Genomic DNA, 18,559 nt, shown 5'->3' with positions numbered 1-18,559 from the left:
TCCTTTACATCCAAAAATTAACACTAAAAAGGAGAAAAAAATTTTTGAAGAGATTTTAAAATAAGTACACAATTATACCATGTAGTCAGTCAGTCAGTCATTTTCAGTCTATTTATTTTTAAAATGCACATATGACGTCCAGGTTATCATACAAAAGTGTATCGTGTGAGACAGTAATTTATCATGATATCGATATCACCATCATATCACCTAGCCCTAGTGTTTATCGTTCACAGTAAAATCTCATTACTGTGTAAAAGATTCTTATCATGCATTTAAATATCCCAAGTTAATTAGTGTAGTTTATGGTACACGTCTCTTTTTGGTCTTTTGACACCAATTATCTTTGGTTTTTGGAACACCGGTGTGTTCCTGCACTCATTTAAAATCAATACGCTCTTATTTTTCTTGCCAAATAGCCCTTTTTGTTGATCCGGAGCTTAACACTTTAAAAATAAAGCAATAAAAGTCCGAGCATCAAATAATTTGCCATACTTGTATGAAATATAAACTTGTAAAATGATGGAGGAAGCAATTTAAAGTAAGGATGGAGTCTGAAAGTAAGGTTTGTCTTTACGCTTCAGTAATCAGGATGCCTCTCTGGAAGCTTCAGGAAACCCTCCTGAAGCCATAGATCAGTAAAGCAGAGAAAGAACTACTTGAAATGATTCACCCAGGATGCTGAACGTTATGCTCATTTCACATAAAGACAGGTACGGACAGGAAGATCAACGGGGAAAGGATAAATGGCAACGGTTATTTCCAGAACAGGAAGTCGTTCATCGTGCTCAGTGAGGACAAACGGGAGGAGCTCCTACTCTGTCGGCAGCCCTAACCCTGATGGCCACGGGGCGTGGCCACTTTCCATTCAATGACGGAAGAAACCCGAGTTTGGTTGTGACGGACACCAAATATCATACGCAACATGACGAAAAGGACAGAAGGAGAAATATTACTGCACTGCTCTATAGCACGACATTACAGGACCAGTCAACTGTTTGGACACGCCTACTCATTCAATGTTTCTTCTTTATTTTTATGAATTAAAAGACACTTTTTCGTGTCTTCAAGTTACAATGGATGTCATTTCTCTTTACTTAGTTGAGCGGTTCTTGATGCAATACTGTATGGATTACTGCAGTTGTGGTGTGGAACAGGGCTATTTTATTATTTACTGTTTGATCTCAAACGCATTAAGGTGGTAAGAAACTCGTCCACTAATTACCTTTTGACGAGACACACCTGTTAATTGAAAAGCATTCCAGGTGACTCCCTCATGAAGCTGGCTAAGATAATGACAATAGTGTGCCAAGCATCATCAACGGAAACGCTGGATACACTGACAAATTTATGTCTTCAGTATTGTTCCACAATGTAAAACCTATGAATGAAATTTCATTTACCATTTAATGATCTATCTATCTATCTATCTATCTATCTATCTATCTATCTATCTATCTATCTATCTATCATTATGGCACTATATGACAAATTGCTCTCCCAAGTTGATTCCAAACCAAACCCAAGGCCAAGTCTTTCACACGCTTCCCATGACTCCATTCCCGTTCTAATTTCTATTCCCCGTCTCTCTTAATTTTCCCTCAATCCACTAAACGTTTATGGCAATTTGATGAACTTTGTCAACTCTAGTTTGCACAATAATTACTACAATTATCACCTAAAAAAATGAGGTGCATTAAGGCCACTTGACAGAACAGTGGGTGACAAAAGGAAGAACACCTCCACACACACACACACACACACACACACACACCACCCCCAGCACTGCGAGAAAGCACTTTTCTTTTAGTGGCACCATTCTATTACACCTGAAATACCGCCAAGCTCAGTAATTGCACACTTTTCATGCAGTGCTGGGATAAAGTGCAGTTGCTGCAAGAATTACTTTGGCCCTGGGTGTGCTTTAGCAAATTAACAAAGAAAGGCAATTAAAGGAAAAGGAATCAACTGATGGACAGTGACAGGAAGTGCAGGGAGATGAAGTACCAGCTAAGATACCTTCTTTAAAAATGACTTCATCCTTCAAGGCTGAGTTTAATTTTTTTTATTCATCATGTTTATATCTGGCCTTTTTTTTTTTTTTTTTAATTATGAACTTTTTCCGACATGCATGCCTGTCATCATTTTAGGAGTAACGATGAACACAATTCTACAGAATCTTTATAACATGATTTTAATCAGTTTGCATTTCTTGATACTGGTGAATACACTCCCCAGCCATTTTAGGAAGAGCTTGTTCTTGATTCTAAGGCTACGTTTACATTAGACCGTATCGGTCTCGTTTTCTTCGCGGATGCACTGTCCGTTTACATTAAACCGCCGGGAAACGGGAATCCGCCAGCGTCCACGTATTCAATCCAGATCGTGTCAGCTCCGGTGCTGTGTAAACATTCAGAATACGCGGATACGCTGTGCTGAGCTCTAGCTGGCGTCTCATTGGACAACCTCACTGTGACATCCGCCTTCCTGATTCGCTGGCGTTGGTCATGTGACGCGACTGCTGAAAAACGGCGCGGACTTCCGCCTTGTCTCACCTTTCATTAAAGAGTATAAAAGTATGAAAATACTGCAAATACTGATGCAAATACTGCCCATTGTGTAGTTATGATTGTCTTTAGGCTTGCCATCCTTCCACTTGCAAGTGGTAAGTGATATGCGCTGGGATCACACACACAGCGGTTCAGTCCCGAAAACACTGCTCGTGCACTTCACTCGCGCGCTCTGTGAGCTGCGCAGGGCCGGAGTGCGCACCCTCCAGAGGGCACTCGCTGTTCAGGGCGGAGTGATTTGGAGCGCAGGATGCCTGCGGAGCCGAGCGTATCCGTGTATTGGCATTGTTGTGTGCACGCAAATCGTGTATTGGTGTTGCTGTGTGCACACTAATCGTTTTAAAAACGTTAATCTGATGATCCGCTGATACGGTCTAATGTAAACATGGGCTAAGATCCCTGTTCTTGGCTGCAGGAGTGGAACCCCATGTCGTCTTCTGCTGTTGCATGCTGAGATGCTTTTCTGCTCAACACGATTGTAAAGAGTGATGAGAGTTACTATATCCTTCCTTCCTGGCAGTTTGAACCAATCTGGCCATTTCCCTCTGACCCTCTCTTATCAACAAGGCATTTGGTTCCACCCACAGAACTGTCATTCACTCACTCACATGATGTTTTTCGCACCACTCTGTGTAAACTCTAGAGACTGTTGTGTGTGAAAACTCCAGGAGATCAGCAGCTTCTGAAATACTCAAACCACCAACCACCATCTGGCTCAAACCAACACCCAAATCACAGTGAGAGAAAGAAAGTCACACTTTGAGATCTTTCCCATTCTGATGTTTGAAGTGAACATTAACTGAAGCTCTTGACTTGTATCTGCATGATTTTATACATCAAAGGATTGGTTGATTAGAGAACTGCATAAAACAGCAGGTGGATGCGTGCTCCTAAGAAAAAAAGTGGCCAATGAGTGTATTTGCATCTTCAAACGAGTGAAAAATTAAAAAACAAACTGAAGAACGGAAGTGCCGCCCTTCACCTGTCATCATTTGCCAGCGTCACAGCTGGAATACAAACCTAAATAGGTTTTAAAACAAGATCAGAATCAAGTTTTTGCAAGTACGTTTTCAGATACAAGGAACTTGCTTTGGTGGTTGGTGCTTGAACAGTTAAGAGAGAAGAATTTGGCAAAAACAAAAGTAGCTGTATCCATCTAATAAGAAATAGAAGAATCTGAAATATACAGATTTGAAAAGTGGATGTATTTAAAGGGGTATGTGCATGAGTTGTTGGAGTCTGAGCTGTACAATATGTCCAGAATGTGCAAAAATAGGTCACATGATGAAGATAAAGAAGAGGCATGGCATGAATGTGTGAGAGGAAGAGATGTGTGTCGTGGGCGAAGTCAATAACCAAGCTGTACAACCGGAATGTGCAATAAAGGTTCACAGAATGGAGATGTATGACATGATCATGAAATGGGCAAAATTGCAGTTCAGAGAGAAAGTGCATTAATGTGACAGAGTTAAGAGTTTAGAGTCAGTGGGGTCTCGGGCCTTATTAACGAGGCAGCTGCAGTGGGGGAAAGATCTGGCCTTATGGCATGAGGTTTTGGTTCTAATGAACCGCAGCCTCCTACCAGAGGGGGAGTGGCTTGAAAAGTTTGTGTCTGAGGTGGGAGGGGTCAGCCACAATCTTTTCTGCTCTCCTTAGGGTCCTGGACTCGTACAGGTCCTTAAGAGACAGAAGGTTGCAGCCGATCGTCCTCTCAACAGAGCGAATGATGCGCTGCAGCCTGCCCTCATCCCTGGCAGTGGCAGTGGAATACCAGATGGTGATGGAGGAGGTGAGGATGGACTCGATGGTGACGGTGTACAAGTGCACCATCGTTGTCTTTGGCAGATCGAACTTCTTCAGCTGGTGCAGGAAGTACATCCTCGGCTGTGCTTTCTTGGTGAGAGAGCAAGTAGACGTCTCCCACTTGAACTGAATGACTGTCGTGCCCAGGAAGTAGAAATACTCCACAGAGGTTACTGGGAAGTCAAACAGGATGATGGGGGAGGGAGGGTGTGGCAGAGCTCTTCCTCAAGTCTACAACCTCGATTCCAAAAGAGTTGGGACAAAGTACAAAATGTAAATAAAAACGGAATGTAATAATTTACAAATCTCAAAAATTGAGATTGTATTCACAATAGAACATAGACAACATATCAAATGTCGAAAGTGAGACATTTTGAAATTTCATGCCAAATATTGGCTCATCTGAATTTTTTTTTTTAAAGATACTTTTGGGCTTTTTTCACCGTTATTGGATAGGACAGTGTAGAGACAGGAAATGAGCGAGAGAGAGACGGGGAGGGATCGGGAAATGACCTCGGGCCGGAATCGAACCCGGGTCCCCGGATTTATAGTATGGCGCCTTATCCACCTGAGCCACGACGCCCCCGGCTCATTTGAAATTTCATGACAGCAACACATCTCAAAAAAGTTGGGACAGGGGCAATAAGAGGCTGGAAAAGTTAAAGGTACAAAAAAGGAACAGCTGGAGGACCAAATTGCAACTCATTAGGTCAATTGGCAATAGGTCATTAACATGACTGGGTATAAAAAGAGCATCTTGGAGTGGCAGCAGCTCTCAGAAGTAAAGATGGGAAGAGGATCACCAATCCCCCTAATTCTGCGCCGACAAATAGTGGAGCAATATCAGAAAGGAGTTCGACAGTGTAAAATTGCAAAGAGTTTGAACATATCATCATCTACAGTGCATAATATCATCAAAAGATTCAGAGAATCTGGAAGAATCTCTGTGCGTGAGGGTCAAGGCCGGAAAACCATACCGGGTGCCCGTGATCTTCGGGCCCTTAGACGGCACTGCATCACATACAGGCATGCTTCTGTATTGGAAATCACAAAATGGGCTCAGGAATACTTCCAGAGAACATTATCTGTGAACACAATTCACCGTGCCATCCGCCGTTGCCAGCTAAAACTCTATAGTTCAAAGAAGAAGCCGTATCTAAACACGATCCAGAAGCGCAGACGTCTTCTCTGGGCCAAGGCTCATTTAAAATGGACTGTGGCAAAGTGGAAAACTGTTCTGTGGTCAGACGAATCAAAATTTGAAGTTCTTTATGGAAATCAGGGACGCCGTGTCATTCGGACTAAAGAGGAGAAGGACGACCCGAGTTGTTATCGGCGCTCAGTTCAGAAGCCTGTATCTCTGATGGTATGGGGTTGCATTAGTGCGTGTGGCATGGGCAGCTTACACATCTGGAAAGACACCATCAATGCTGAAAGGTATATCCAGGTTCTAGAGCAACATATGCTCCCATCCAGACGACATCTCTTTCAGGGAAGACCTTGCATTTTCCAACATGACAATGCCAAACCACATACTGCATCAATTACAGCATCATGGCTGCGTAGAAGAAGGGTCCGGGTACTGAACTGGCCAGCCTGCAGTCCAGATCTTTCACCCATAGAAAACATTTGGCGCATCATAAAACGGAAGATACGACAAAAAAGATCTAAGACAGTTGACCAACTAGAATCCTACATTAGACAAAAACGGGTTAACATTCCTATCCCTAAACTTGAGCAACTTGTCTCCTCAGTCCCCAGACGTTTACAGACTGTTGTAAAGAGAAAAGGGGATGTCTCACAGTGGGAAACATGGCCTTGTCCCAACTTTTTTGAGATGTTTTGTCGTCATGAAATTTAAAATCACCTAATTTTTCTCTTTAAATGACACATTTTCTCAGTTTAAACATTTGATACGTCATCTATGTTCTATTCTGAATAAAATATGGACTTTTGAAACTTCCACATCATTGCATTCCGTTTTTATTTACAATTTGTACTTTGTCCCAACTTTTTTGGAATCGGGGTTGTACAATCATCTCTACTGTCTTTAGAGCATTGAGCTCCAAGCTGTTCTGCCTGCACCAGGACACCAGATGGTCAATCTCCCACTTGTAGGCAGACTCATCCTCATCAGAGAGGAGTCCCATGAGGGTGGTGTTGTCTGAGAACTTGAGGAGCTTGACAGACTGATGAATGGAGGTGCAGCTGTTGGTGTACAGGGAGAAGAGGAGAGGAGAGGGGGGGAGAGAGAGAGAGAGAGAGAGAGAGAGAGAGAGAGAAAGAGAGAGAGGATGCAGACGAGGGGGTGGAGATCTGGTGCTGATGGTTCAGGAGTCAGAGACGTGTTACCCCAGCTTCACGTGCTGCTTCCTGTCAGACAGGAAGTCAGTGATCCATCTGCAGGTGGAGTCAGGCACGTTCAGCTGGGAGAGCTTGTCCTGCAGAAGAGCCGGAGTGTTGAAGGCGGAACTGAAATCCACAAACAGGATCCAAGCATAGGTTCCTGGGGAGTCCAGGTGCTGGAGGACGAAGTGAAGAACCATGTTGACAATCATTTGCAGATCTGTTGGGTTTGTAGGTGAACTGCATGGGGTCCAGGAGCAGGTCAGTGAGGGCTTTGAGGTGGTAAAGCATAAGGTGCTTGAAGGATTTCATGGCCACAGAAGTCAGGGTGATGGATCTGTAGTCATTTAATCCTGTGATCCTTGGCTTTTTGGGGACAGGGATAATGGTAGAGGCCTTGGAGCTGGCTGGCATATGGCATGTCTCCAGTGAGGTGTTGACAATGTCTGAACATCAGAGACAGCTGATCAGCACAGTGCTTCAGGGTAAATGGTGAGGTTGATTCAGGACTTGCTGCTTTGCAGGGGTTCAGCTTCTTAAAGAGCTTGTTGACATCCCTCTCCAGAATGGAGAGAGTTGAGGCTGTGGTGGAGGGTGGATGGGCCTCTGAGGTGTGAAGTTGTAGAGAGGTGGAGGAGGTGGTGGGCTGGAACTGGAGTGTGGAGTCACGGGGGATATTACCAGGACAGTTCCATTGTCTTTCAAAGCGACAGTAGAACTTGCTCAGTTGGTTGGCCAGACGCAAGTCATTAACAGAGTGGGGGAATGAAGGTTTGTGGTTGGTGATCTGTCTGAGCCCTTTCCAGACAGAGTCATTGGCTGAAAACTGGTATAGATAGTTTTCACATGACGTCACAGAGTCGGGGATTCCCTGGTGGCGGCCATCTTGGAGGGCAAGCTTACCGTACGGGTCACTGAGCACACATTGTAGCGCGCGAGTTACATTCATTTATATATTATTTACATTTATTTAAAGCTAGCAATGGTGCAAACTTGTTGTATTCACGGCTGTCGTAATAGGTCAGATGATGAAGTCAAGCGGAGCCTTTATGGAATTCCCACTGTACAGGAGCACGAAGGCGAGCAAACAAAGAAACTCAGCATACAAAGGAGAAATCTATGGCTTGCAAGAATCAACCGCAAGGATTATCAGCCTTCCAAACACAGCAAAGTCTGCTCCGATCATTTTATAAGTGGTAAGTTGTTTAAATAAACAATCAATTGTGTTTAAGTTTGTTTTTGGAAACCAAAACATCATGTGAACAATCTCTGGAGAATGCCTAACTGGAACCGCTGAGTGTACGTTTACATCGTAATGTACACTTAATATCGCTCGTTTGTCACGTTTCTATTTGAAACTTGTCACTTCACTCACGCAAGGGTCATTTTTGAAAAACATTTTAGGTCTATTCTGTAGTCCTGAGCGGTGTGCAGGACTGCGCAAATGTGCGCAGCTTCCCGATTTAAACTGTTTTTTTCTCATCCTTATACTTCCTGTTTCATGGACTGTAACGGATTTGCTTATTTAGTAATTTTAATACAGAATTTACTTTGAAATTATAATCAGACACTCCAACGCCCCCCCTAAAAAAAAAAAAAAATCGGATCTGCGCGATTCAGGCGGCGTCCGCCAAAAGGCGCGCTGTGAATATATAAAGTTGTATATATCAGACAGCCTTTAAAGTTTGATTCAGTCAGTTTCAGGCTTTGGAGCAGGCTTTGGCAGTTTCAGGCTTTGGCAGCCCTGCATAGTCACTTGAAAATGTATCTTTGTCCACTTCGTAGGGGTCAATTCCCTCAATCAAGGCCAGTTTGGCTGCATACCGTGAGATGTGTATCTATATACTTCTGTTTGCTTGATTTTGCCGACATTGATCTTTATTTTAGAAAACTGACTATATAACTTCATAAATTCGTCCGAGATAATGTAGCCAGTAGTGGCGATGGTCCGTTTTGTTTGCCCTCCAAGATGGCAGCTGGGGGGCGTTCCCCGGAATGCCGTGACGTCAGTGAAAACTATCTATTGGAGTTTCTCAGGAGTACAGACGTTTAGCAGACGTATCAAGGAGGACGCTGACGAACATACTTTATGGTAACTAGTGAGAACAGTGTCCTGACCAGTGGCGGCTGCTGGTTTTTAAAACAGGGGAAGCCCATTTTACGCATTCATCGTAAAACCTGTAGGCCGGATATCAAAGCATAGAAAGGTGTGCCCCATTAGCATAGTGAACTAGACAACCCTACCTAGTGGCAGAAAGTATTTTTGCTTGTACATTTCATGTTATAGTCTGGCTTGCCAGGCTAGTGCCTCATATCCTTAATCAAAAATATCAAACATCCAAAAATCACTGGCTATTCAACGAAGAGCCTTGAACATCATACCCTGATATGCAACACAGAGTCTTTAACACAACACCCAGCTGTGCAACACATCCTTGAACATCTTCTGCAACACAGTCTGGAAATTCATAACCAGGTAGGCTATGCAACACACACAACCTTGAATATTATACCCAGGTATAACACAGAGCCCACCATTCTCTTAACATTACTGAACAATATGCACACTTCACATTCATGAACATTATATGATGCACACTATTTATACACAAATTCTGCCCTCCGCTCCTTTTCCAGAAAATGGTCTGTGACCCTGTCATACCAGCTGGTTGTGCTTTCCAGAGACTTCACCAATTTCTGTTAGCAGCTAGCACTGCAGATCCCAATAAGGCTCAAGCTAGCCTACAACCAGATTGAACTACAAATGAAATAAACGAGTGAATTCACGAATGATCAAACTGATAGAATGGATGAAAGTTAACGGAGCACAACGAGTAATATTTACATTTATTTACAGAGTAATGTACAGAGACATCAATGAGAAGAAACGTTTATATGAAAAGAAATTCAGACAGTACTTTGGCACACGACTACACTTTCTCGACATCCGCTAGAGACTGACTGATCATGCTTCCGTGTTCCTCGCCGAAGTACCGCCCTCCTCATGTCTTTCAAACACTACCTCCAATAATCCTTTATCAGCCCGGCTTCTTGTCCCTCCCACTGTCTCGTTTAGTCCCAGAGAAGCCCGGCTTCCCTGGAAGTGACGATTTTGTTGATTTTAACCAATAACAACTAGCCGAAATTGGCTGTTCAGAGCCGTCTCGTAGACTGTAACGGATACCCGGCTGCCAGTCAGTGTTGCCAGATACTGCTGACGTTTTCCATCCCAAAATATGTTCAAAACCCGCCAAAATGCACTTAAAACCGCCCAATCTGGCAACACTGATGCCAATCCATAGAGCCCATTGAAATAAGAAAGGTTACAGCCTGGCAGCAAAGGTGATTCTCGTAGCGAACTGCAAGTTCGTCAGACATCACTCAAATAAGTTACAGGATAGTTATGAACATAAATACAATCTTGGGCATATATTATGTTATGCAAGTTATTGTTTTAATGAGAATTCAACGTCGTAGACGCCGCAGTTTGGGGAGAGAATTTTAGGGGAAGCTCGGCTTCCCTTGTTGTCTCTGAGAAATCGCCCCTGGTCCTGACGTATATGAACATTATTTCAGATATTTTTGGATCAATAAAATATATATTTGTCTTTTTATTAATCTGAATATAAAAATTTTGTTGCGACATGAATGCAGCTCAGGTTAGAGAATGATTCAGGATACAGCGAGGGAACATGAACAAGACGGTGTGAAAGAAAACGGAACAAATGATACCTGAGAATAGTTTCACTCTTGGTTTTGTTGTTAGGTGTAAGAGTTAATATCCAGCTCATTGCTACATACGAGTCGCAAAAGTTGCCTTGACTACAATGCCAGACGTGCATGCTTTCTTTCCTCCTAAGGCAGCCAAGAGAAAGGCAATGTGCTTCAAACTTTGTGACAACAATTTGGTGAAGAACCTCATCAGCATGATCATCAGGTGTCCACATACTGTACAATAATTAATTTACATTCGTGAACTCAAAACATTCTCCGTTTATCTTTACAGAATGCAAGTCGAGACGAGAGATTGCTCCTGTGGGAATCATGTGGGAAGGGGGCTGGGCTTGGAGAGCGTCAGTTATAATTGGAGATTGCACAACACTTACGCAACTGTCCATCAATCACTCAGGATTCGTGTGCTGATTTTATTGACGGCGAAAAAAAATGATTGGTCGAGTAATTCGGAGCGATAACTTGTAGCAGCGTACTTCGAGGCTAAAAACATGTAAAGGTTGGTGGGCGTGGTATTGAGCGCTTGTTTTCTGTCATGATGGCAGTCATTGAGCAAGCTTAAGCTTAGCCTAACGGAAACGGAAGAACTCATCCACTTGATTATTTCAGCAGAGGCTATGAGAGTAAAAGACGTTCATGTGTTTGTTTTCGACATATGTTTATACGATGAGTGGCGGCTCGTGGTTCAAGGTGTAGAATTTAACACATTTTACACTAGAAGCAAAACATTCCCCCCCCCACTCAATTCGTGGAACGGAGTGTTTTCTTGGCACAAGCGTTCTAAAACCTCATCATGTACACAACAGTCACGCACTTTAACACAAATGACAGATATATAAACACTTAACATGTCAGAACAGAAATAAATGGTTTATGCTCAAGTTATGAAGTTAGTACGATTTCTGAAAGTTTTGAAAAACTATTTCGCAAAAAGTTATCTAATTAATGAATGAAACATTCATTCATTTATCGTGTTGTGATTTCACTCAGATGACTGCTGTCAACCCCTTGAGGGCTCGCGAACCCAGCCTGAGTGAATAAGTGAGGAGGGCTGCTCCACGCGCGTTACCACTGTGACAGGAACACGACCAACACGACAGTATAGATGCGGAAAGGGCACGAGAAGAGACACACGTACGCTAACGTGAACATGTTGCGTCTGTAAGGGGTTTACACGCTGAAGTAGAAATGTATATCGTCTTTCAGCCCGACCATTTCCTTCATGTCATTACAGGAATGAGAAAGAAAATTCGGTGTGTTTTTGTTTTTTAATGTGGCATGATGATATTGAAAATATATAATAATCATAAAGTTTAATTTTTTGTTATTTGACAGAGTTCTGATTACAAAACATTAATTAATTTTTTGGTTAAAAAAAATCAAAACTTTTTGGGAGATTTAATTACAAAAAAAAAGGAATTTTATATTTTTTTTATCAGAAATCTAACATTATTATTATTATTATTATTATAGCAAAATTTCCAGAATTTTTTTAAAGGCACCATTTCATATTTTTCTCAAAAACCTACAAAAAAGGACTTTTTTTGACAATCTTTTTTTTGCAAAAAAATATCAAGATGAGAAATTTGATTGTAGAAAAAAGGACTGCTTATTTTTTGTCAAAAAAAAAAACTTCAAGGCTTCCAGGAAGTTCTGAATACAGAAACAGATTTTTGTTGAAATAGTTAACATTAAAATTCTCTTTTTTTTTTTAAATCAAATTTCAAGACTTCTAGGGAGTTTTGCTTCCAACAAAAAATAACTAAAATATTGTAAATACTTGAAGTCTTATCACATTTTTATAAGAAATATCACAGCTTTATTATTATTATTATTATTATTATTATTATTATTATATTTTAGCAAAAGTTTAAAAGAGAATTTTGATTATAAGGCATTATTTCATATTTTTGTCAAAAACCTACAGGTAAAAAGGACTTTTTTTTTGCAAAAAATCTTAAGACTTCAAGAGAGAAGACTCCTCGGGAGTTCTGAATACAGAAACGAAGGTTATATTTCAACAAAAATATTTCAAAAAAAATACAAGAATTTTAATATTAATCAAAAATTTCAAAGACTTCTTGGGAGTTGTGATTACAAAAAAGATATTTTTGACAAAAAAAAAAAAAAGCTGAAAACATCCAGAGAGATTTGATTTGATTAATAAAAGAGCAAAAATAAAACTGCATTTCTTTTTAAACAAAAAATTTGAAGACTTCTAGAAAATTTTGATAACAAAAAACAGGAACTGAAATGTTTTGTCAAGAAGCATTGGCATCACTTGTCCTGCATGTTACGTGTGTGATTTATTTCTTATCCTGCTGTACGGCTGATGAAGTGGACTGCGATCACAGTGTTGCTTGTTGACTTTGTTTGCAAAGTGGTTCAACATGAAATAAATCCCTAAAAAACAGAAAACACCCTCTTCATCACATCCACCATCTTGCCAATCATCTGTCAGGATTATCGTTGGTCAAAAAGAGATTATTTTTTGTGGATTATTTTTTGTGGACCAAATACAAGGTGAAGAATATAAAGCAAAGCTTCAGATTGAGCTGGAAGTGTGGACGAGGCCTTGGACGGTTTCATCCAGAAGATTCACTCATTTGGATCATGTTTAGATGAAGAACCTGACCAAGTCTAACCATGTAATTTATAACTCCTAAGCCATTAAAAGCAGAAAAAGGTCTAATCGTTGAGGGTTTTTTCCATAAATTAAGACACTAAAGGTTTTTTTTTCCTGTTCGAAGGTCTGGAGATATGTACAGCAAATCACGATAAAACGGTAGAATTGTCAAAATTGCTCAAATGAAGAAAAAAAAAAAAGCAGTCAGTTCTATAAAAACAGAAAATAATAATCCAGCTATGAAAGTCCCATCAGTCTGAGTGCCTTTCGACCCTGAAGTGTGTGAAGGATGAATTTATTACATTTCTTTTTCCCCCTTTCTTTGTTGTTGTTATTGTTATTTCCTTACTGTTGGATGCTGTTGGAGTGCTGAACTGGGACGTCTCGGCCAGTTTCCGTGGAGTGGACAGACTGCTGACCTCCAAAATGGACGAGTCCTTTGGAGTGGACCTGAAAGGAGGGGGGGAAAAAAAGGCACATTTATGTTTCTATACAGTACTATACGATACAACTGTCTTATTCACCCTAATTTTTTTCATACAAACTTCATGATGGATTTCTATTTAATGACTTCTACATTATCGAGTCAGGACAAAAACATTTTAGGAGTTCCAAACATTCGTTTTCCAGCACAGGTTCCAGAGAGAGAGGAAAAAAAAAAAGAAGTCTGTATCTGATCAGCATATTCCATAAGAGAGCACTTTTCAGATGAAAAAAGAAAACATAATGAAGGCTGCTGTAAAATGAAGAAGTGAGTGTGACAGTCAAAGTGTCCAGAAGAACTGTGGCTGGTTCTGTAAGATGCTCAGGAAAACCTACAGATCATTTCCGCATAAAACTGACCTCACTGGACCTGAGACTCAAACAAGAAGAAGAAGCCTTTATCACATGGACATTCAAGCAGTGAAATTCCTCCTCTGTATTCAACCCATCTGAAGCAGTGAACACACAACTGAGCAATGAGCGCACGCACACACACACACAGCAGTGGGCAGCTATGCTACAGTGCCTGGGGAGCAGTTGGGGGTTCGGTGCCTTGCTCAAGGCCACTTCAGCCTAAACTTCACCCCAACCTCAGGCTGCTTAACCAAACCATGTCTTTGGACTGTGGGGGAAACCGGAGCACCCGGAGGAAACCCACACAGACGCTGGGAGGACATGCAAACCCCACACAAAAAGGCCTCCCATCGGCCACTGGGCTTGAACCCAGAACATTCTTGCTGTGAGGAGACGGTGCGAACCATTACACCACTGCCCCGCCCGACCACTATTTTTGTTTTTAAAGCAAAGAGTCGTCTTGCACCAAATACTGACTTTGTTTCATTTATTATGGTTTACTGCTTCCTGTTTATAGTATTTTTTTAAAATGTTGAAACATTTAATTATTTTTAAAGCAATTTTGGTCAGCAGCATTTCTTTACATGTGCCTAAGGTTTTTGCACAGCACTGTACATTTTAAAAAATGACAAGAAATGTTTTTCTAAGGTTTTAATTCATTACGGGTTATGAACCAGAAAATGGACTGCAGTTCTGGTGCCATCTCTCTTCTCAAAATACGCCATGCTGTGTACTGTTAGCATGTTATAACTTCAAATACACTTGAACTAACCCCCGCCCAAAAAAAATAAAATAAAATAAAATAAATAAATAAAAAACACTCATGTTTGTGCTGTTATCGAAAAATAATTGACACAGTAGCACGGAGTTACTTTTATCACTCCAAAACATGTCCCTCGTCTTTTCTTCCACCACATCAACTTGACAAATTACTTTTATATTCATCAAGAACGAGACATCATACTCTGTCTTTATCCATTTAGAGTTACATTTAAGGTTTGGGAACACCTTCAGAACGAGACAAATTCTCTGACGATTTCTGTTACAAGAGCTATAAACAGTCAGCAGACGCACCAAAAAGACACAGCTTGCCACGTTCCAGAGAAACCATGAAACGTAAACTCCTGTCCTGAAGACTCTTTTCACAAACCTATCCTCCATCCAACATCCTGACGTGATAAAAACAGTAATGGAACACACACACACACACACACAGTGTAAAAGCGGCGCTCCCAACAAATGTAAAATGTGCTAATAAATAATCTCACATTTTTTTAAAAGTAAGCGCTGGATAAAAACCCACCCATGTTATGGAAATAAAGATGCAAATTTCATTGTCTAGTAGTCAAGTGTTTATGAGATACGTTGCCTTACACTTATGATCAGGTTCCCTGTGGTGGCACATGGACGTAGTTTGTATGTACGGACATCACACAGTCACAAAATCCATCAAAAATCAGATCAATGCTCGACCCTATTCTCTTAATTATGGAGCATCGCTCAGCACACTTCACACGCAGATAGTTTCGCCATTAACCTGAGCGTATAAACCTGTTGGAGCTCCTTTAACAATTATTCACAGATATTCACTGAGCCTGAGGAGGATCATTGTTTGTGTAAATACACACATGATTATTTAAAATAATTAATTTAAAAAAAAAAAACACTTATTTCAAACTTCAAACGCGGCATGCAAATGTAATAAAGGGGCGGCACAGACTTGTGTCACTTATCTACGCCGAGTCACATGAAATACTTTGTTCTGAAATCGATAAAATAAAATCCCAACTCCAACTTCCCTTCGAATAGTTTTAGACCAAACTTCAGAGCATCTTTAGTGCTTTTATTTTCGGAACAGCATTTTCTTTCAGCATTTGTAATTCTTCCTGACTTACGGTGACGAAGCGATCGGCTGCCATTTTGCCGAGTCGCTCGAGGCGATTATTGAGAAATAGTCCAAATCTCTCGACCAATCAGCGCACGCCATTTTCTATAATCGCCTCCATATTTATAACCAAGAAGATTAATTGACACCTTCTGATCAATCAGAATCCAGAATTCAACAGCGCTACGGTACAAACCCAACAGCGCACAAAACGTCTTGACTTACACATACTAAACTTAAAACAAATTAAAAACAAACATTCAAAGCTAAAATCTAGGCACATTATGCAAATGAACAGAAACAGTAAAGCGATTCGGAGTGAGATCATCCCTTCAGAGATCTCCGTTATCAGATTTACAACTTCAACCATAACATTACTGCATAACAACAACACTCCCACTCCATAACCTCTCCGCTTATTAAACTGAGGCCTTTATTAAACCTGTCACACGCCATCAGTGAGATCCTGTCGCAGCACCACACATAGTCCTGTGTGGCTTCACTTTAGACTTGAGTTTAATTTTTTTTTTACCCATCATCCCCCTGAGCTGTGGTTGATCTGTCAACCGTTTATCGGATAAACGTTGTGAAATATGACCACACTGCTTCACTTCACTTCAGCTCACTTCATGAGGCTCAGCTGAGAATCCAAGCTTTAAACCAGAGTCGAATAAATCACGTCGTCTGTGATATTAACGAAGAACAAAATGTCCACCAGGCGCAGTCATACCGCGGGTTCTTCCTGAAGTAAAAAGTATCAGGATGGCAAATCAAGTCTTCAAGTCTGACACTGTTAAATAACCAGTTAATTTCCTCACTCAGCATCAGATTCAAGCTCGAGTTAGTTATCTTGTGTTCACGATAAATCAATAACACGCTAATACAGTGGATATAAAAAGTGTGCACACCCCATTAAAATGATCCGTCTTTCTAATGTAAAAAAAAAAATGAGACCAGGATAAATAATTTCAAGACTTTTCCCACTTTTAATGTGACCTATAACCTGTACCAACTGAAAAACAAACAAATTTGTTTGGGGGAAAAGCAAAAAAAAAAAAAAAACACATACAATAAGCCGGTTGCATAAGTGTGCGCACCCTTAAACTAATACTTTGTTGAAGCACCTTTTGATTTAATCACAGCATTCAGTCTTTTTGGGTCGGAGTCTATCAGCCTGCCACATCTAGACTTGGCAATATTTGCCCACTCTTCCTCGTAAAAGCGCTCCAAATCTGTCAGATTGCGAGGGCATCTCTTGTGCACAGCCCTCTTCAGGTCACCCCACAGGTTTTCAATCGGATTTAGGTCTGGGCTCTGGCTGGGCCGTTCCAAAACTTTTTTGGGGTCATTGTCGTGCTGAAAGATGAAATTCCTCTTCATCTTTCTTCAGCTGTTCATAATTCCCTCCACCTTGACGAAAGCCCCTGTTCCAGCTGAAGAAAAACAAACCCCAAAACATGATGCTGCCACCACCATGCTTCACCGTGGGGATGGGGTTCTTTTGGTGATGCGCAGTACTGTTTTTTGCACCAAACATACCTTTTGGAATTGTGGCTAAAAAGTTCAACCTTGGTTTCATCAGACCATAACACATTTTCCCACATGCTTTTGGGAGAGGTTTTTTTTTTTTTTTTTTATAAAATTTAACCGGGCCTGGATGTTTTTCTTTGACCCTACCTCATAGTCCAGACGTATGGAGAATACGGGAGATTGTTGTCACATGTAGTACACAACCAGTACTTGCCAGAAATTCCTGCAGCTCCTTCAGTGTTGCTGTAGGCCTCTTGGCAGCCTCCCTGACCAGTTTTCGTCATCTTTTCATCAATTTTGGAGGGACGTCCAGTTCTCGGTAGCGTCACTGTTGTCCCATATTTTCTTCACTTCTTGATGATGGTCTTCAGTGTGCTCCATGGTATATCTAATGCCATGGAAAATTTTTTTGTTCCCTTCTCCTGCCTGATACTTTGATCCCTTTGATGCTTTGTAAGCGCTCTGTGAACCCTGGCTTTCGCTGGAGGATGCAACGGAGTACATGTCTAAACTTTATTTGGGGTTAATCAGTCATTTTAATTGATGACACCCAAAAAAAAAAACAAAAAAACTGGATCCTGAGAACTCTTCTCGGAATGACCAGTCAAAAGGTGCAACGTTTGACAAGTTAGCACTCCGTCTAAAAATAAATTAATGCAGTACAACGCACAAAACCAGAAAGCGGCCTTGCCCTCCCAAATTTTAAGCGCTATTACTGGGCATTTCAGATTAGAGTCATGTGCACTTAGACACAGAAAGTAAAGTAACGCTGCAAATCACACCACAAATTTTAATTTGAGGGGATTAAAGCAAATAATGTGCATGAAATCGCTCGCTTGGCGCAGTCAAGCAGACAGAGGAAGTCCGTGTGCGCATGTGCAGGTTTACCTTCTTCTTCTTCTTCTTCTTTTGGGTTTTACGGCAGCTGGCATCCACAGTGTTGCATTACTGCCATCTACAGGTTTCCCTTTGAGAGTGCACTGACAGTTCCATCATTCTGTCGCTAAACGAACAGCTGATCACACCGAGGTGCTCGCTGAGCGCCCATATTTATTAGTTTGGTCCTGTGTTTCCTTTCCTTCGTATAGAACATAACGTCTTTTCTTCTCGCTTTCTTTCCGTTACTGTAGTCGCTCTTTCACGTTTCATTCGCACACTCACGTCCTCCATTTTTCTCTCCTGTTTCAAATTTGTATCCCACAATGCCTTGTGTGAACGGGGAAAGCCTAC

The 18,559-nt window shown here is 41.2% G+C and overlaps 1 protein-coding gene across 2 annotated transcripts in view; it reads right to left on the bottom strand.

Moving 5' to 3' along the window:
* Nucleotides 1-18,559, bottom strand: part of exoc4 (exocyst complex component 4) — a 316,334-nt gene that overhangs the window by 274,741 nt on the left and 23,034 nt on the right. For both annotated transcript variants that reach the window (XM_060903439.1, XM_060903440.1), the window contains exon 5: nt 13,427-13,527. In XM_060903439.1, the coding sequence (XP_060759422.1) occupies nt 13,427-13,527 (101 nt within the window). The remainder of the gene's footprint in view (nt 1-13,426; nt 13,528-18,559) is intronic.

The sequence above is a fragment of the Neoarius graeffei genome, chromosome 21 (assembly GCF_027579695.1).
Source record: "Neoarius graeffei isolate fNeoGra1 chromosome 21, fNeoGra1.pri, whole genome shotgun sequence".
NCBI classification, from domain to species: Eukaryota; Metazoa; Chordata; class Actinopteri; order Siluriformes; family Ariidae; genus Neoarius; species Neoarius graeffei.
This window is presented reverse-complemented; position numbering and strand designations above follow the sequence as displayed.